This window comes from Schistocerca serialis, chromosome 2, assembly GCF_023864345.2.
Source record: "Schistocerca serialis cubense isolate TAMUIC-IGC-003099 chromosome 2, iqSchSeri2.2, whole genome shotgun sequence".
Taxonomy (NCBI): Eukaryota; Metazoa; Arthropoda; class Insecta; order Orthoptera; family Acrididae; genus Schistocerca; species Schistocerca serialis.
In genome coordinates, this window is record NC_064639.1 from 894798669 (window position 1) to 894820031 (window position 21363).

The 21363-nt window shown below is 47.1% G+C and overlaps 1 protein-coding gene across 1 annotated transcript in view; it reads right to left on the minus strand.

The window, feature by feature from the left end:
* Nucleotides 1–16376, minus strand: part of LOC126456504 (uncharacterized) — a 152474-nt gene extending 136098 nt beyond the window's left edge. Inside the window, exons 1-4 of the mRNA XM_050092253.1 lie at nt 16279–16376; nt 6450–6710; nt 5261–6335; nt 1884–2208 (exon numbers count right to left, since the gene is read on the minus strand). Coding sequence (XP_049948210.1) covers nt 1884–2208; nt 5261–6335; nt 6450–6710; nt 16279–16376 — 1759 coding nt within the window. The remainder of the gene's footprint in view (nt 1–1883; nt 2209–5260; nt 6336–6449; nt 6711–16278) is intronic.
* Nucleotides 16377–21363: the final 4987 nt, after the last annotated feature.

A 21363-nucleotide genomic window follows, 5' to 3' on the forward strand; every position in this document is an offset into this window, starting at 1 on the left:
GTCCTGCTGGAATTACCCAGCCTCCACCAGCTTGAACAGTCCGCTGCTGACATGCAGGGTGCATGGATTCATAAAGTTGTCTCCATACCCGTACACGTCCATCTGCTCGATACTATTTGAAACGCGACTCGTCTGGCCAGGCAACACGTTTCCAGTCATCAGCAGTCCAATGTCGGTGTTGACGTGCCCAGACGAGGCGTAAAGCTTTGTGTCTTGCAGTCATCAAGGGTACATGAGTGTGCCTTCGGCTCCCAAAGCTCATATCGATGATGTTCCGTTGAATGGTTCGCATGCTGACGCTTGGTTATGGCACAGCATTGAAATCTGCAGCAATTTGCGGAAGGGCTGCACTTCTGTCAGGTTGAACGATTCTCTTCAGTCGTCGTTGGTCCCGTTCTTGCAGGAACTTTTTGGACCACAGCGACATCGGAAATTTGATGTTTTACTGATATTCACGGTACACTCGTGAAATGCTCGTACGGGAAAATCCCCACTTCATCGTTACCTCGGAGATGCTGTGTCCCATCGCTCGTGCGCCGACTATAACACGACGTTCAGACTCAATTAAATCTTGATAACCTGCCATTGTAGCCAGACACTTGTTATCTTATATAGGCGCTGGCGACCGCAGCGCCGTATTCTGCCTGTTTAGATATCCCTGTATTTGAATAAGCATGCCTGTATCAGTTTCTTTGGCACGTCAGTGTACTTTGATTTCACTGACAATGGACGTTCATGCATCTATACCACTTCCAGGCTTACTGGTATGAATTTTCTGTTACTGCTGTACCTTTATCGTTTCAAATCAAGAATGATTTGCGCTATGGTAAAACGCAAGTACGTTAACACCCAAAGAAAAGAAGCTTCTATCGCAGATGAAACCGCCATTTCACTCGGTATTTGTACCGTTTCTCGGTTGGCCAAAAACAAGTATGTCAGATTAGTATTAAAATCGCTGTCTTTTAAAAAAGACTACAGCACTGCTATGTAAAAAAAAAATGTTTGAGGAGGATCAGAATTAAAAATGGATGGTCTCGTATCGTCATTATAATAACCGTAGGTTACAAATAAGAAGAGGGCATTCGAACAAATTTCCATCATTTCGCTTATAGAGCCACTATAGACAAACTGAGCGCAGACGCACGGTCATCGAGTGAAGGCGTCGGTGTGTGCGTGAGTGAGACAGTGCCAGGGCGCCGTGTCCTGTGTAGAGTGAGCGTGTGGCGTGGTCTGTGCAACACGGGCCGGGCACCCCCGCCCGCTGGCGCCGCCGCCTGCCGCCGCTCCTGCCTGCGCCCGTGTAGGCTGCGTGACAGGGGCCCGAGCAGGTCACAAACAGTTTGGGCGAAACTGGTCAGTTCCGATATGTAATTATGACGACGGACTTAACAGCTCAGTCGTCTCATGACTAGAGGAACTCACAGAGGCAAGAAATAAACAGACTGGGAGAACCAAATGAAACAAAAATGTTGTTGCGAATCGATGTCACAACGCTGGGGTCGTAACCTCGTTGGGCTACGCAACAGCGTCGGATTACGAAGGAAGTTGGAGACCCATGTTGGTACCAAAGTCTCACTATCTTTCTGAAATGAAAAGGAAAGACGAGTTTCTGTGGCCAAACATTTTACTGTTCGATAATGCTGATAAGACATCCAATGACTACAACAGAGGGTATAACTGATAAATGTGGAAATTTCTGTCCATCTGGTACAACAGTAGTGTTACCAGGAAAAGGTCGTGGAAAATAAGATGGCAGGAGAGAGAGAGAGAGAGAGAGAGAGAGAGAGAGAGAGGCTGGCAGGAGCGGGCGGCGGTGGCGGCGGCGGCGGCAGGTAGGCGAGCCCGGTGCTCGGCCGGCCGGCGGTGAGCCTGCGCGGGCTAACCTGATGCGGCCAAGAGCGGCGCCAGCTTCTTCCAGTCGCCGGGACTGAGCTGCGCGGGAGCGGGCGCGGGCGCTGGCGCGGGGGCGGCGGGGGCGGCGGTGGAGGCGGCGGGCGGCGCCCCCGCGGCGCTCCCGCGGAGTCCCAGCCCCAAGCCCAGCCCGAGCCCCCGCCAGTACTCACCCATGGCGCCCGCCCCCTTCCCGTCCAGCTGGTACGGCGGGATGCCCATGTGGGCCGGGGGCGGCTGCGTCAGGTGCTCCCCGTTATGGCAGAAGAAGGGCAGCGTGGCGCCCGGGTGCGTCGGCGCCAGGCCCATCTTGCTCGCCTGCAACACAAGCAAACAGGTTCTCGTTACCAAACCAAAAACATTACATTCCTTCTCAAACTTATTGACGCTGTGCTACTTCGCTCACTCGCGTTGACTGAACATCTATAAGAGCAATAAGGCTACTTCTAGTGACGATTAAGTGGCAGACTACAAGGCGACGGCACAATTCTGCCATAATGTAATGTATCTACAAAGAAGACCGCGTACAGAACGCTTCTACTGTCCAGTCCCGAGTGGTACTCGTTTGCGATCTTTTCTCGTAACGCTACTAAAGTTTAGTGACAGACAGTTATTAGCTCGGTCGGTTTTTAGCGTTCCGTCGGCGACGAGGTCCTCAGAATCGGAATGAATGAGGATGGGGAAGGAAGTCGACCGTCCCCTTTCAAAAGAACCGTACCGACAAGTGATTAGCGAAATAAAGCAAATGCTAAATCTCCGTAGCCGTCTAACAATTTCTACCACTGTCCTTCCTTTCCAACACTTTGTCACCTTGTTCGGTCAAGAATCTACTCGCCCAACTTGTGTAAACAAGTTAATGGGAAAACAGCTTAGCTCATACAGAGGCATACAAGCCTTCCCTGCCTACTGTTTTGAGTTGAACAGAAAGAAATGTCAATCAGCTTTCCACACTATCCTCTTGCCGTACACTGTCCGGTGCTCTTAGGAGTCTGCATGTGGATGTAGGTATTACGAAATTTCACGAGTCTAACTATATGCGATACATGACATGCGGGAATCCATTAATTGTGACTGGGTATATCGCTTTCAGTACTTGCTTTCTAGAATTAGATGTCGAGAAGTCACTACTCTAACAAGAAAAGCTATCTGCCGACGTGCGAGGTGACCTAATGTCCTGCTACGGCAGTCTCACAACCGGCGGGGCAGGTAACCTGAATCTGTGACGTTCTCTATCAGATCAGTTTGTTCGAATCTATGTATCTTTAATACTTCACTGTAGTTAGTTGTGGCGTTGGATCTTAGGGCTCGCTTCAAACACGTTTCAAATGTGTGTTAATGCCGAAGCCAAATTGTAACTAATGTCTCAAATTTTGTAGGATCACGACATTTTCAGATTGCGGTTCAATATTTACATCTTAAAATAAATACTACGCCTAAGTACGTTAGAGCTTAGAAGAACAATACTCACAACTTCGAAAAGTCGTAAGACAAAAGACTGGGATTAACTTACGAACGAAAAGGCGGTTGGCAAGGTCCCATTGAGAGGAACAGGAGACTTCCACTCCACTCCACTCCACCAACGGCGAAATGAGTAAGGAAGGGCAAGGTCTCTTCTACACTATTATTCTGTTTTCCTTCCTTTCTCGTATCTTATTCAAATTAGTAACGATATACTGTACTTCAAGTACCATTTTTTTCTTTCTTTGTTATATCTGCGTATGCTGTAGTTGCCTAAATTTCTGTAGGTGTAACTTCCACAATGTAATTAAAAAAAACACGCACATTCAAATCAACTTTGTAGCCAGTATATACGTTCAGTTTTTTAACTGTAAGTTAAGCATGAAAATCCAGAAAAAATAGAGAAATATGACGTTTATGACTCCCACTTTGTATGATCGCTGCTTTATGCACGTCATATATATTAATAAATCAAATAATTAAAATTTAAATAGCGACACGCAATTCGTTTGATAGCAACTTCACATGATGTCACGCACAAAGCTGAAAAACTGGTTTCAGTTTGATTGTAAATAATGAAGCAGACAGACTCCAGATCCTCCACAACAACCAGGAAATGGATTCTGCATTGTATACATGTATGGAGATGTTGAAATAGTGCAGTTTGGAATTGTGGTCACCCAAAAAGAAACGCACAGTCTAACTGGGAACACTTTTCCTAATGCAGGTTAGACACGGTGTACTGAACTTACATGACAGAACTTATATGAATTAGGACTTGAGAAAAGCTGTAGATTTGTTGCGAATTATGAAAATAAATCGAGTAAGGCATCAATCGCACATCTGTAAGATATTATATCTCTGTATTCTAATGTTTCACAGTAGGTGCTTCAAAGGTGGCAGGCGCAATCAGTTCAAAAACTAAAGTATCGACTTATTTTATTATATTGAAATATTCGTTGCCCGAAAGGAAAGCTTATCTCAAATGTCGGAAACGCTGCTTCGATAGATATATACACAATCAGTCTCATTTGACAGAAAACTACAGCCCCAGAATGCCTGTAAATAACCACTCCGCTGACTGCAGTACACAAAGAAACAAATGAATATTAGATGTAGTGCACACACTGTTTGAAATCATGAAAGGCTAAGTGTTTTGTTTTATTGTAAAAGGAGCGGAACCCTTTTACTGGATATGAACGAATAACACGAAAATATATTGTCAAACAATGCGGGAACATACCGAAAGTGAACATATTGCATCTAAATCTTGCGAAAGTCTCAAGAACCCAATAGGTGGCGGTAATATGCAAAGCCCAAATATTTATACATATATAGTATACCGCAAAGAAAAATAAGAACGGAGAAAATAGAACGCAACATTTAAGATACAGGAATAATTTGTAGGATCTGTTCACTACCTAAATCTACGGGAAGTCTTCAGCTGAAGACACAAACTGCTTAAAACAAGCAGAGGGAACAATTATGTATGACATGTGTGTCAGAAGATTTGACTTGTAGCAGTTGGTAATATAAGGGCACAAGTGCGATTTCGCTGATGGACAACTTGTTTACAGACACGAGCAAGTGAAAATAGAGGATTTCACAGGGCTCTCGGCTTCCTAGCACGGCAACTGTTAGCGGGAGTTGCGGCGCACATGCTGCGGAATTTCCCATTTCGAAACAGCAAACCGTCTGTATCCGGCAGGTGCACCGACCTTTTTTCCGCAGGCACCGACAACTCAAACCCGACAAAGAGCTCGTAGGGCGCAGCTAAGTAACGGCTAGTTGCCCTGAATGAGCAGCGCCCTCCGAGTATCGAGCGCGGGGGCGCAGTGGGCGCGGCGCGGGCCGTGAATGGTCCCGGCCGACGACCGGCGCGGCGGCGCGTCCGCGCATGCGCACAACGTGCCTGGCGGGCGACGAGCAGCACGTCCCTGACGAGCAGCAGGCTGGCCGGCTCCAGCGGCTGGCTCTCCATCCAGCGCAGCGCCGTGGTCAGCGCGCTCGCCGCCTCGGCCGCCGTCGGGGCCGAGGCTGGCGCCGCCGCAGTCGCAGGGGCGGACCGCAAGTTCCCTCCTGCGTCCTCGGCATCATCCGGCGGCTCCGCCTTGACGGCCGGCTCGGGCTCGCGGTCTTCAGCGTCCAGGTCCTCGGCTCGAGCCCAGGCGGCGAGGTCCGCGTCGGCGACCTCGAGTCCTCGGTCGTGCGCCGCCCACTGCAGCTCCAGCAGCAGCAGGCGGTCGGGCTCCGGAGGTGCGGCGCCGGCCGCCATCCAGCAGCGCTGGAAGGCGTCGCCGCGCACGGACAGCCAGGCGCGGTGCAGCAGCGGGAACGCGTCGAGCAGCGTCCAGCGGCGCAGCCAGTGCTCGGCCGCCTCGGCGTCGCCGGCATCCGCCGTCATGCAGTAGAGCAGCGACTGGGCGTAGCGCGCGCGCAGCTCCACGGATACGGCGGCCGTGTCGACGGCCGGGCCGCCAGGCGCCAGCAGGCGGACGCTGCCGTCGTCCGAGCTCAGCTCGCCCGAGGCGCGCACGAGTGCGGCCACGGCGCTGCCCGGAACCAGGACGGCGCCCCTCGCGCCGTGGACGGCCGAGGCGGCGGGGCAGAACTCTCGCCGGAACCACCACGCGAACAGGTCCGGCGTGAGGACCCCCGAGCCGCCGCCGGCGTAGACGACGGGCTGGCTGAGCATGTTGACGTGCGCGAGGCAGGGCGGCCGCCAGTGGCGCCCGATCACCAGCAACCGCGTCCGATGGCGTCCCGTGCGATCAGAGGCCCCCAGAACCCACACGCGGTCTCCCGCCGCTCCCGACGTCCAGAGAGCTCGGTCGGGCAGGGAGCCCACTCGCATTTCCAGCGCGACTGCCACGTACACCTGTTCGTCGGTGTAGTCCAACAGGAGCGGCGGAGGTGGCGGCCGGACACACGCGTCCCGGTCGACGATATTGGAGGCCGCATCGGTATCGGGAAAGGACGGGGGCGAGCTAGCGCTGGTAGCACCCTCCAGATCGCGGTCGAGATCGGGATCGGGTTCGGTCCCTAGCTGTGGCTCCGGCTGGGGGTGCTGCTCCGATTCGGGTTCGGGCTCGGGCTCCGGCTCTGCGTCGGCATCGGCGACGCCGTAGCGGGCCTGCCAGCGGCGCACCCAGGCGCGCGTGAGCTGTGCGGCGAGCGCAGTCGGAGCGCCCAGGCGGCGAGCCAGGGCGAGCGCCTTGCGGCGCAGCTCGGCCACGCCCACCGGGGCAGAGCCCGCGGCCGCGGCGTGCCGCCTGCGGTAGCGTTCCAGCCAGCGGAAAAGCGCGCGCTCCACGTCCGCCTCGCCCACGTCGTGGCCCGGCGCGGCGTCGGCGGCAGCAGCGCTAGCGGGCGACACTCGCGGCTTGTCGGCGTCCGCCATGGCGGCGGCAGCGGCTGCAGCGGCAGCAGCGACCGGCGAGCGCAGCGGCCGCTCCACAACTGAGCTCGCTCTCTCTGCATACTACTAAAACCCGCCAGCCAGCCAGGCAGCCGGCGCGCCCGGGCCGTGCCGGGGCCGGGGCGCAATGCACAGACGTACAAAGCGAAAAGAGAAGTCGGGCCGGATCAAAGCGGCGGCGCGCCTCTGTATGTGTGCCTCGGGTTTTATGTACCGCCGGCGTGTGTGTGAGCGCTGCGCCTGTGTGCGCGGCGCCGCGCCAGCGCGCCTCTGTGTGTGTGCGCGTAAAGGCCTTTGATGTAACCGATGCGGCACGGCACAAAGAGAAAGCCCCTGTGCCGCCGCGCCGCGCCAGAGAGAGACAGATAGCGGCGTCGCGTGTTTGAAGTGGGAGCGAGAGGGCTGGCTGCGGCAGCGGTGGCGGAGGGAGGCGCGGGTGGGGGGCGGCGCTGGCGGCGGCGGCTGTGGCGGTGGCGGCGCCGGCCGCCGCCAGGAAGCCCGCCAGATGCGGCCCGCCGGCGACAGCGGCGCCTCGCGAGAAAAACTGACCCGCGTAGGCGACCGCGGCGGGAATAAATCGGCGCATCGGGACAGCGCGCGGCCGATAAGGCGAACAGCGCGCGACTTTTATTTTGTCTGACGCGGTAGCCTGTGCTGGGCACCACAAAAAACTGACTAGCAGTGTGGCGTTCCAACAGAGCGTCCATTAACTGCGAGCCACAAATGGGACGTTTAACACTAACACTAATTCTTTACTGATCTTAATGCGGTGGTTACTCTCAACCCTATAACTGGCAGTCAAATGAAGAAAAAAAAAAAGAGAGACTGATATGAACAAAGTGAGTAAGCTATTTTATCAAAAGTAATCGCCATAACAGTTAATACATTTATCGACCTGTGAAACAATGCAGTCAGTGCCTTCACGGGAAAAGGTATGTGGTTCCCTACGGAACCATGATTGTACCAGACGAGCACCTCTTTGTCCGAAGCAAATCGATGGCCACGAATGTCTTTTTTTCAGGACGCCAAGAATGTGGAAACAGCGTGGGGTGAAATCGAAACTCTACAGAGAATGTGCAAGGGCTTTCCAGTGGAACGTCTGCAGCGTAGTGGCAATATGTGGGCTCGCCCATTAGCTTCGGACGAAGAGATGTGCCCGAAGTATGGTTCCGCAGGCAACAGCAAACATTTTTGCATTAAGGCATTGGCCGTGTTTATCTCACAGGGGGATAAATGTATTAATAGATATAGTGATTATTTTTGAAATTATAAAATTCCCTTACTTTTCCCCTCACATACACATATATAAATATATAGTGAGGTGGGTCTCTACTACTACGAATCACCAACTCTTAATTACCTAATCAGAAGCCATCACTATAGAAATTACAACATTCATTAAAACTACTACCACTTCGACTGAACAGGGCTCTTACTCTACAAAACTTCTGAAAACGCACAGAAACTAATGTGGACGGGATGCAACCGTCCATTTATTGCGCTCTCCTTCTCTACGTATGCCCACACATGTCCACGTATCCTTCCACTGCCAAATTCGGGTACGCCTCCGGCGCTAGTTTGGGTTCAAAAATGGCTCTGAGCACTATGGGACTTAACATCTGTGGTCATCAGTCCCCTAGAACTTAGAACTACTTAAACCTAACTAACCTAAGGACATCACACACATCCATGTCCGAGGCAGGATTCGAACCTGCGACCGTAGCGCTAGTTTGGGGCGATAGGTCCACATCTGCAGCTCGGCCGTATGTGCTCGACGGTACCAACACATTTGACAGTAACAATTTATCCATCGTTTATTTTTCTTAACCTCCCTGATATATGTGCTCCAGCTCCTCGAAACTGCAAGCTAATAACGATATTATACGGTGTTGTCGTCTTCAAAATGGGAAGAGACATTTATGCGATGGTGTCCGATTTCTCCATCAATGACAGAAAATTATTCTTAAAACACTTTTGTATCCAAAAGCTCTCTTAGAGTTTGTATTCGCCGTTCGACTGCGATAAAACTACGTTTTGAATGTTACACTCCCCACATTTGTTTACATTTTTATAGTTGCAGCATCACAATAAGGTGGGCACACGAATGCATTAAGTACTTTTTTCTCGAAGTATAATTCGACGAACACTGACAGAGCTACATGACACCCTGGTTGAGATACTGGACTCGCCTTCGCAGAAGAGTGCTTGTAATTCCCGTTGTGACACACTTTTCCTTTGCCCATCAATTTCCTGATTGGTTTTATGTCCCCTTTCTCCCCATGACTTCCTCTACTACGCCAACCTCTTCATCGAACAGTATCACAATACCCAACTTCCTCGATTATTATTTATTGGATGGACTGCAAGCTCTGTCTTCCCGTACCCTCCACGGCTCCCCTCAACTAACATGGAAGTTATTCCCTGATGCCTAAACAAACTTCCTATTACTCTCTCTCTCTCTCTCTCTCTCTCTCTCTCTCTCTCTCTCTCCCCCCCCCCCTCCCTCTCCAGTAGTTATTTTCGACTCAACCCTTTCCCCACCGATTCTTCATTTCTTATGGTATCTCTACACTTCAGTTCCAGCATCTTTCTGTGACACCACATCATAAACTCTTCAATTCTCTTATTTTCCAATGTTCACACAGCCCATAACTCAATTTAGTAGAATGTTGTGCTACAGACGAAAATTTTCAGGATCTTCTTCCTCAATTAAAGCTAGTATACTTCTTTTAACGAGTAATGACCTCAGTGCCTGTGCTACTCTGCTTCGTCAGTCATGCGTTATTTTGCTTCCAAGATAGAGAACTCCTTCACTTCGTCTACTATGCGCTCCCCAACTTCGATCACGATTCTGATTCCACTTATTCCTCATCACTTTCTTCTTTCTTTGTTCTAGTCTCAAACCGTATTCTGCGTCTCAAACCATATTCTGCGCTCGGAAGACTCCATTCTATCAAGAAGCCCTGTAATTTTTCTTTACTTTCACAGCAGACAACAACATCTACTGTCCCCTCTTGGTTATTGTGTATGTTATACGTATTTTATCCGCCTTCCCCTGTAGTTTACACATATTCCACTGAGGATTTCAAACATGCTGCACCATTTTATGTTGTCTAACTCATTTTGTAAGTCTATATATCCTTATCAAGTGTCTTATTTTGGTCGAGTCCTCCATTATTAAGTGCAGCGTCCAAACATTCTATCTGGTGTGTTTATCTTTCCTAAAGTCAAACAGATCGTCCATTTTCTTTCCCATTCTTCTGTGTGTTACATTTGTGAGCAGCTTGGATGGATAAGCTGTTAAGCTGGTTTGTGTCAGGTGCCGCATTTATTTGCCTTTGCTTTCTATCTTAGAAAGTTTGCACTGAAACTATTTTTCTGTTAAAATAAAACAAAGTGAGGCACTTCTATACGGAACCAAAGTTTTCCTGCAAGTAACCTGTAAAAGACTGTCCAGCTGCAAAACTATATGTTACTCATTTGATGTCGGCAGTTTCTTTGTCACTTTTCCAAGCTCTACGCAAAGGATTTCAATGTGGACAAGCAGCTGTGACTTTCTGAAGTGCGAATCTGAGGTACCGATGGCTGACTTTGTCGGTACACATCGGGAGCATTCGGGAAAAAAAGGGAAATCCGGCGACCGGTCGTTTAGCTTTAAGTTTTCTGTAATTTCACTAAAATCGCTTCAGGTGAATGTCTTGCATCAACCGTGGAAGGAATTCGCGGGCGCGCAACCGCGAGGTTATCAGCACTCCTGTACCGTACCACATCCGATTTTCTGCTCAGTCTCTAATGCTTCGTCATTGTCGGGAACATAATGTTCATGGTCACTGACTCATTTACGATCTGTCTGGGAAGTTCAAACAAATCTTTGTTTCACAGACACTGCGTCGAAAGTAAATACTTCGGAATGGTTCTCTGAGGCCTACAACACCTAATAAATACATAACCCATTCGAATCAGAACAGTTAAGTATAATAGTTATTAAAGCAAATAAAATCAAAAGCAGCGTGAAACCACTCCAATGTTTATTATACAACATTCTTTGTCAAGTCGATAAACTAGGTACAGAGTTATGCTGTATTCACACACACACACACACACACACACACACACACACACACACGAACTGATAGAAGTATACAGAGTCTAGATCTAATGGAATAATAGAAACTTGCGCCCTCCTAACGACAGCATTTTTTTGAAACTAAATGCTCCTTGGCTATCAAGAAAGATCTTTTCTCAAGCTGCATCGCTTTCTTACTACCAGTACACCTTCTCTTGCGTTGCAAATAATCTGAGAATCGTGTGAAATATTTTCTAACAAGTATTTCAATGGTACAGTATACATTTCGACGACATATAACGTGCTACTGTATATTCCTTTAATATAATGCAGGGCTTCCCAACCTTTTCAGCTGACGGACCCCTTCTTCAGTCGATAATCCATGGCGGACCCCTAGTCAGTCAAGAGCACAGTAACTTCAAATTTCAGAGCGAAACCCATAGGAACTGAAAGCTTCTTAATGCAGGTGCCATGTTCCCAATGACCCCACCCCCTTCCCCCCGAAGTATCAATAGTCTTTGGTTTAGAGATGAATGAAAACAACCTGAAATTAACGATCCAATTGGAATTCTCACTGTATCCAGACACTTACTAGTGGATTTACTCCCTTTATTCAACACACTATAGCCTGATTAAAATTACTTGGTAACTGAAATTTCATACGATGGACCTGTCTTCCTCCAAGAACAATCAACGTCACGTCCAAACTGTTCGCTGTTGACAAGCTGTCGCTTATGGTCTGTTCACTTCCACTATTTAGCTACTGTTATGTAAGGAGCATGCATATTTCGTAACAGTCGTGTGTGTGTGTGTGGGGGGGGGGGGGGGGGGGGGGGGGATGGTGTTCGTGAAATCCGAAGAAAAATGTTCAAATGTATGTGAAGTCTTCCTTTGATCGTCCTCCCTCCTCATTCATTTCAACTGGAAACTTCCCTTGTTGTGAAGGCGATGGAGAAACTGCAGCCTTCTTCAATGATCCTGACTTCAGCCACCGGTCCATGTTAGAAGTAATAAACTGGTCAAAAATCGACTTATGAAACAAGTAGTGCACTGACAAGGCAAGTTTAACATTTAATGATGGCTGGGGCCGCATACGTGCCAGCGAGCGCTGTGATTGGTCGACAAAGCTCGCTCCGCGCATGCGTAAAAGGTTTCAGCGCATCTAGCGCCGTGAGCCGACGCACAAACGACCCCCGTATTGTTGCTAAACAGTCCATCAGAGAAGCCGCATTCTCCGGCACGAAACTGTGTGTACGTTCTCACTTAGGAACCGCAAAGACTGCTTGGAGATACGACCTGAAGTAAAAGTACACATGTTTTTCACAAGAAAAAAAAAGTGATGAATTTGATTTTCACATTTTTATTCAATACTTTTACTCATTATTTGACACGATTTGGTGAAGGGCGACCGTGGACCCCCTAGAAAGAGCCGGCGGACCCCTAAGGGGTCCGCGGACCACAGGTTGGGAAGCCCTGCAGTATAATGTGTAAAAACACCGACAACAAAGGTAGCTTGCCACACTGTTCTCGACAGAAAAAGGAAGAAATCTTAATTCCTGTTAGCAGCATCGCTAAACATTTAAGAAGAAGCAATTGTTCCGCTGTAGTGAGAACATCTCGGAGCTGGGTGGGATTAAGACCTTGTTCCAGTTACCGTTCTGAAGATTATTCTTGTTGTGGCCTTTACGGGATGAAGTGAAACCAGGAACCTAATTAAACTGGAATGATGTAGCTCACATTAAGAATTTTGGCCAATAGTGCGAGAACAATAATTTCGACATTTAGTTCGCATACAACTTATGAGGAATGACGATGTGGAGAGATGTGCGAATAAATTCTACGGAGAGCAATAGGTTACAGTTAGTAACTGAAATCTCTGCAAGATAGTTTCAGTAGTGAATGGCATTAACTAGCTGAGTTCCGGAAGGGTACCACATCAGTCCTAATGGCGACGCGCGAAAACTGCGCTGTCATTAACGACTCTGCTGGCCACTTAATGCATGCCGTTTTCCTACATGGTTCAGAAACTTTCTAACTAAGATTAAAGACTGTTAGAAGTACCATCCGAGGTAGAACAACCTACATCATCAGGAACATAGCAAATGCGGCGTCCGAAAATCGTGTTTGAATCAGTTCTCACGGCGTAGTAGCTAAATGTAGTGCAATTTCTAGCCAGTGAAAGTGGCAAACGTCTGAAGAGCTGTGCGTTGCAAGTGGCTTGAAAGGGTGCACTAACTGGCAATGAGATCACCGAAGGACTTCATTTACTTAAGATGATACGCGCTCTGACGACACCTGTCAGCAGTGAAGAAAATCGTGAATAATGACTATGCGCTTAGTCGCAGCTTATGAAGAGTACTGAAAGTGGTAGCCGAATGTCTCACAAGAAAAATAGAAATGTTATCCCACAGCACAGCACCCAGTGGGCTATGAACAATACAAGCGATATTTTTTCTCACTATATGAAGACACAGGTTCAACCCGCTATCAAATACTATGGACCATTCAGCAAACAGCGCTCTGTATAGTGAAAAGACAGTCCCAACGGCTCAGACATTAAAAATCGACAGACGCAGTAGGACGGCACGATACTGTACCATTTCCCGACGAAACTGAAGTCTGTAAGCTTGTTTTTCATACAGTTTTTTTAAGTGTCAATAAGATCTAAGCACCAGAAGTTCGACTGAAAGTGCCGTTTTCCATAGTAAGCTTTCGGCATTTGTGCTGGACGCTGTTGGACCGCCCTTCCATACGTCTCAGAAATGATTTTACGACGCTCAGATTACAGGAAAATGTGGAGAATGACCTGGAAGTCGAGCGTTTTCAATTTGTTGGTGGGGCGTGAGGAAGAGGGAGGGGGGGGGGGGGGGGAGGGAGGGTGCTAGGTGTGTTTGAAATGGTATTGCAACCACCAGGTTAGGTTATTATTAAGGAGGTGTCAGACTTTGAGGAATAAAGTTACTCTGCTTGAAAACATAAAATAGGTCTATGACATTTTGATGTGAACAGGCCTAACAGCTGGTAAAATTATTTCTGTATTTTTAAAGTGTGATTCTCTCTCTCTCTCTCTCTCTCTCTCTCTCTCTCTCTCTCTCACACACACACACACACACACACACACACACACACACACACACACCAAGACAGACAGAAGTTTACGATACAAATGCAACGCTTTCAGCACCTTATAACCTTTACGTTAAGTCGCAGATGAGGTGCATTACGGTAAGAAAAATTGAAAAACCAAAACTTGTGGCATATATACTACTTTTGACCAGCAACTAATGTCTGTTGCTACTCTAATCGTACGATATCTTCACAGAAAAAGAAATCGGTGCCCACAGAGAAGGGTACATACGAGTCGAAAAGTTCTGAGTAACCAACACCAGGAAAATATTTTGTCTTTTGCTGAGGGCAGGTGTATAAATACACACTTCATTTTAGAAACATGGATTAAAAAAGGTAGTTACCACCTCTCATTAAGGTGAGAAACGTGGCAAGTTTGCGAAATACAAAGTTAATATAACATATAATAACAGTAATAATAATATCGGGAACAACGAGATTAACGACCCATAGATGATGTAGGCCACGCAGTTGCGATTTGGCTGGAATAATGTTTATTCAGAAAGCAAACTAATAGCGAAAGTGGTCGCATTTAGAGTTAGTGTTACACTCGAGCGCATATCTACTTGACACAGTTCTATCAATCACAATCTCATCGCGAAATACAAGTCTAATATTCCACCTCGTTATCTTCGCGAAAAGTTCACACCAGGCGGCGGCTGCTCACCGCTAAGAGACAAAGTCCCGCGATACCACACAACGCGAAATTTTCTAAGTCGTTTCACTTCCTAGCTGCATAAAGATTGACTGTCCGCTTTCGCGTCTCAATCCGAACTTTGGTGTCTCCAGCCGAACTGTCCGCTTTCGCGTCTGCACCGGCACTCCCTCTGCTTGACCCCGGCCGCGACTCCCGCGCGCCGAATATCCTTGCTGAACTGAGTAGGGAAGTTCCCTTTCCTGAAGCCGTCCATCTGATTGGCTACAGCTTATTCTACATTATTTCACATTTTAACATATTTAAATAATCAAAGCTTGACCACTGTCACGTTATAAATAAATTAACAATAATATCCATTACATAATAAACGTTAAATTCTTTTACATAAAACCAATACAATTTTCTTCTTAGCTTTGAATGCCACAGCTAGTAGCCTTGCACCAACGTGCTTTCTGATAAATAAATAAAGAACAAAGTAACTATTATGCACTAAACTTTACAACAAATATTCTATTACCTAATGATTCAATAGGGTGTCATGCTGTCATCGTTCAATGTGTTTTGTGTGGAGGAAATTATGATCTGCTGCTTAACTGTAAATACTGATAATTTAAATTTACTATATCTTTTAAACAAATGAAGTTACAGAGTTGATATTTACAACGTTTGTCATTTTAATGATGCGCTTCTATATGATATGTCGATCGTTAAGATCGACCAAAGCGTTCAGATTTTAGCATTCAGGTCTTTGTTACAAAACTTCTTAATTTCATTCTAACAGTAAATCCTAAACTATTATAGATATGATCAATATTCAAGTTTTATTGGGATCACCATGAAAATTTATGGAGGATAGCAAATTAAAATTACTGTGGCTAGATTCCCTGAATTACTACAGAACTAAATAGGTTTCATAAATGTTTCCCTTCATGGCCGATCGTAAGTCCGTCATATTTAACAGTGCTCTGGTTCCCTGGGTTTCCCTATGACGTTGGTTCTCGTCTCTCACCTGCACACTACAGCGCTTAGGCCTCCACAGACAATAGACGCCTGTGAGTTTCCCCATCTCGTGGTGAATCTGCGCCCTTTGTAGCACGCGGTCCTGGATGACAGGATTCGTTTCACAATCCCTGAAGGCTGACTCTTTCGGCCATATACTTAAATGAGAGCAAAGTGTTCGTTAACTCACAAAATGTATGCCACGGTCTTCCACGGGAAAGACTATTACCCATTAGGAGAAGGTTGTCCGTTATTTTGCAAAGTTCCAGGGAAGGCAGCACGGGCTATAAAAGCTCGTACCTGAGAGGCGCCCAGCTGTCAATGAGTGTCGCAGACGAGCGTGAAACTGCGACACGGTACTTGACTCAGACTGACAGCCGACACGGGATCGTTGGGAGCCCCCTCCCAGCGTCGGACGCAAAAAGCGGCGCGCGGCCTATGCGTGTGCGTGCTGTACGTTAGAGCTCCTAATTACCGCGGGCTTTGTCTCCTGCGGCCAAGGACGCCCGCTAATCGCGCCGTCTGTTCGTTAAAGGCTAGCTCGCTCATTAAAGAACTCATGACCCACAAATTACTCACCCGAGACGGGGGCAAAATCTGCGATGGCTGATCTGAACGAAAAACCTTTCCCGGCGCAGAAGTATCTGTGTAGAGTGCATTTACCGCTCGGCCGGCGGCGTGCGCGGGGGCACAAAGGGCGCAGCAACGCGTCCTGATGAGAACCCGCCAAAGCGCGCCGTCCCAGCAGATAAGGCGGCCATTCTGAGCCGGCAGAACGGCTCCGCTCAGGCGCGAGCCATTAATACCTCGTTGCGCAAAGACAGACGGACGTCGATTCACTTTGAGGAAAAAAGGAAACTGTGAAAGACGCGTTCACACACTGAATCGTTTTTACCAAACCAGGTACATGTGGAGGTTCGTAACGTATCAGTCTTGGCTAAGCTCGACGACTCGTCACGTTCACTGCTACGAACACGAAGAGCCCGTTTCTTCGCGGGTAAAACCAGCCTTGCGACCCGTTCTCATATTATGTAAGCGTAGCAGTGCATTCGGCGTTACCACTTCCAAAATTATCAAAAGTAGGACAGTGTTTCACAAAAAGAAGCGTATTTCTTAAAAAAAGGCATGATAATTTACTATAGAATGAGCGGTAAATAACACACTGAAAATCTGCTGTAACATTAAACAACGGTATTTAATTGTATAACACAATGCAATTACCCTCATGTGATTTTCATTCTTTCCCAGTGGTGTTTCCTTTTTCAACAGGATTTACTACTTAGGAAATAACTGAATTGTTATTTTGAAGAACATAGCTATAAAATTCTTCACACCCTTGAATTTGTACTTGACCAGTAAAATTCCTTCCACTGAGTCTATCAACAAACGTTTCAATTTTTTGTCTACTACCTACACTTCAGCAGATCCTCAACAGTCGGCAAGTGAAGGTCGAAGGGATCGTTGTGTTAAGAAGAAATCTACGGATGCCAGTCACTGAATGCTGGCCCGTATTTTGACTGGACCAAAGGTAGGATTCTTCCAACACGTCGGTGAAGGGGCTTTGAAGATGGCGTAATGTAGCGCTGAAACTGGTTGCTCAAATAAAATAACAACTGGAAATTTAAACGGCTGAAGATGTTTGATTCAACATTGTATACAAGCAGCCGAAGTCCCGCAACCATCTGAATTAAGACGGACTAAAGAGATTCATTGCCAACGTCGTCGCGGGGAAAATGATAGAATCTAAACCAGGAACACCCACATCTCATTGCCTCCATGGTACTGGAAGATACAAACCATTCAACGACTGCTAGGATTGTTCGTGATGCATTTACGTGTTTTGTTGCCTGCAAAAGAGAATGAGGAAAAACATTTGGTGATCATACACGATTAAAGCTGCTAAAGTGTGGTAGGCTTTTTATCAAATGGCAGCTCATATGGACTTAAGCACATGCTCTTCAGCGGGTGGCAGAGGAAATTAGGGCGAATTTTCCAAAGTAAATGCCTAATTACCTCTGCGAAGAAAGAGGAAATTAGAGTGAATTTTCCAAAGTATGAGTAAATGTCTTATTTAATTTCCTCTGCGAAGAAAATGGTCGTGAAGGCGCCATCAAGAGGGAAATTTTTTATTGATACGATGCAGGATACTTGTTGACCCCTAGAGCCAATCGTCACCAGGTGGAGAAGATGAACTGAAGCAGCTCTATAATCACAGTGTTCATTTAGAAGATATGAAGAAGATGCTGGACGTGACAGACAAAAACACATCAGCAAGTATTCCTAATGCGGTTAGTGGTTGAAGTAAGAAAAGTCTCCAGAGTAATTTAGTGCGTATTAAGACGTATTTTAGTGAACTTCCAGCCGCAATCACACATTTGGAAAAAAATCAACGGCTCTACCTTCTGCCTTGTAGGAATAGGGAATAACAGAGTAACAGTCACTTTATTTCAAGCTGTATCTGAACGTCCCTGCTCTGTCTTCTCTGGCAAGCTGCAAAATGACACACTATATGAGACGAATCTTAAGAGGATAACTCAATGGGTGCATGTTCTCACATGGATATACTGAACATGGAAAACAGGGCGCAAGTAGAGAGCATCTGACGCACGATTTTAACCTGCATACCATTCTGTTACCTGGTCTACATATGTGCTGCTTGTTCTGCATAGCCCCGTAGACACGACGTAAGCTTGTTTGAATTTAGACGGTTAAAAACAATCTTCATGATAATCATGGTGGGCGTTCAGATTTGAAAATGTGGCAGTCTCATCTATTAGGTCATTTGCCGAAGCTCGTCACAGAAGTTGACTAAGTGGAGGTATCACACAACGACCACACCAAAGACGGAACATATCGGTGGGCAACACCAGTGCTTTTTGGCACAGTATGGTTGTTCCAGTACCATATTTACTTCTCCCTCTCTTTATAATTCTGTCCACATCGACAATACATATATTGTAAAATCATTATGAGCCAAGAACGATAAGAGGCTAATGGAAAATCGCCCCCAATACCATGTTTCCCGTAGAGCAACGTGCCAACTCTGCATTGCTCCTCGACTCGTACAGATATGATTCCGGAATAATGGCGCTCCATTCGATATTCCTTCGGATAAAAGACAGTCTCCTGCTTAACGCCTGCAGGATACTTAACTCCTCCCTCCGTCATGGCACTTTTGCAGTGCTCTAATCTCATACATATCTAGGTTCTGTAAGGATACGCCTTTTCATTTTATCGTTCAAATTTGTGTATATTTGGGAGCGGACGAGGTGCATGTCCATAGACTGGTTCAGAAATGTCGGCGGTATTGGCATACAGAGGAGAGGGGAAAATATGATTACGAATCGGGATTCGACAATTCAGGCCCCTAAAAGACGAATTACACGAGCACCATAGTGTGTACCAGTTTATAAACATAACAGACTATTGCTACCAGTCATACCAGCACGAGATTAGTGGAGCTGCAAAAAGGAAATGTACATCTTAGCAATGATATCGGCTTTCTTACTGCTTCCATATTTCACAACAAATCATATATCATATTTTTACAGTCCGCTTTCGTATCCAGACAGATAAAGCTTCCTATAGAATGTTGTATGAGAGAGAGAGAGAGAGAGAGAGAGAGCGTTCTGCAGCGGTCTGGCCACACCCACCACCTGCCGCTTGCTGCAGTCGGCACCCGCCCTCTCACCAGACGTGGCGCTTCGATTGCGCTTACGACTGCAGGGCGCACAGATGCGGAATGGAGCTCCCACAATGGTCAACATGTACGTAACACATTACTCCCTGGTGGCACACGCTACCTAGGACGGACCGGTGCATAACGTAGAAAGGGTCTCTCGTCCAAATCAGGAATGCTCTTGTTAACTAATAACAAGGAAGAAGGGAGGTAGTCACGAGTAGTTTTAAGGAGTATGGGAAAGCTGTGGCGTTATCGAAGGAAGCGTTACGCCGATTTTGGGAGGAGATAAAAACTGAAATCACAGACAAGGGAAGACACTGCATGCACCCTGGTGTGGAGATGGCATCTTCTTCCTTTGCAGTTCGAAGTTGATTCCATACATGATAAAACTTCCTTTATGAACTACACTGAGGTGACAAAAATAAACATCTTGTTCGAAGTCCCACGCAGAAATATTGAACCATGCCACTTCTACGGCCGTCCGTAATTGAAAAAGTGTCGCCTCTGCAGGATATAGTACACGGAGTGACCTCTCGATTATAACCCATAAATGTTCGATTGGATTCGTGTCGGGCCATCTGGATGGCCAGATCATTCGCTCTAACTGTCCAGAATGTTCTTCGATCCAATCGCGAACAGTAACTGTGGCTCGGTAAAATGGCGCATTGTCATCTGCAAAAATGGCGCATTGTCATCCACAAGAATTCCATCGTTGTTTGGGTCAAATGGCCTCCAAGCAGCCGAACATAACCAGAGGACCCAGTCCATTCCACGTACACACAACCCACACCATTATGGAGCCACCATCAGCTTGCACAGTGCCTTGTTGTCAACTTGGGTCCGTGACTTAGTGGGGTCTGGGCCACACTCGAACCCTACATCAATTCTTACTAAACGAAATCGGGACTCATCTGACCAGGCAACGGTTTTCCAGTCGTCTAGGGCCCAACCGATATGGCCACGAGACCAGGGGACGCACTGCAGGTGGTGATGTGCTGTTAGCAAAGGCGTCAGTCGTCTGCTGCCATAGACCATTAGCGTCAAATTGCGACGCACTGTCCCATCCTTTCGTCGTACAGCCCACATTGATTTCTACGGTTATTTCCTGTAGTGTTGCTTGTCTGTTAGCACTGACAACTCTACGCAAATGCCGCTGCTCTCGGTCGTTAAATGAAGGTCCTCGGCCAGTGCGTTGTTCTTTGGGAGAGTTAGCGCCTGAAATTCTCGGCGTACTCTTTATAATGTGGATCTCGGAATACTGAATGATTTCAAAAATGGACTGTCCCAGTGTTTAGTTTCAGCCACCATTCCGCGTCCAGAGTCTGTTAATTCACCTGGTGTGGCCATAATCACCGTTACACATCAATCATCTCAGTACAAATGAAAGTTCCGCCAATGCAATGCCCTTTTATACCTTGTATACGCAATACTAGCGACATCTGTATATGTGCGTCAGTCGTCTGCTGCCATAGACCATTAGCATCAAATTGCGACGCACTGTCCCATCCTTTCGTCGTACAGCCCACATTGATTTCTACGGTTATTTCCTGTAGTGTTGCATATGTGCATATGTTGCATATGTGCATAAGTTGCATATGTGCATATCGCTGTCACCTCAGTGTATATGCAATTTCATTCAGCGTCTCCTCGCGCATCTTTTCCATACACATATTCTTAAAGCTATATTACTAAACGAACGGTCATCTTCGTAGGAACATTTTCATTCTTCTCACCTTTGGACATCAAAACGTCATTCAAAAAGCTTTGTGTTTGATGAATTGCTGCCTGAAATACAATACAACAGGTACAACGAGCAGCGGAGATTAGTGACACAAAGAAGTAATTTTTAGCAGGTCCAAATTTTTATTTTTCCTTCATAAGCAAATCACGTTTCCAATGGTGTACCTTCACGTTCCCATTTAATATTAGTAGACATTTAACACCATTGGTGGTAGGTGGATAAATCCAGCCAGTAGGTTACACGATAGTATTTCCTTCGTGTTTTGTGGCTTCACTACGAAGGTACATTTTCTTCCAAGCAGTAGTGATGATAATTCGAAATGTAA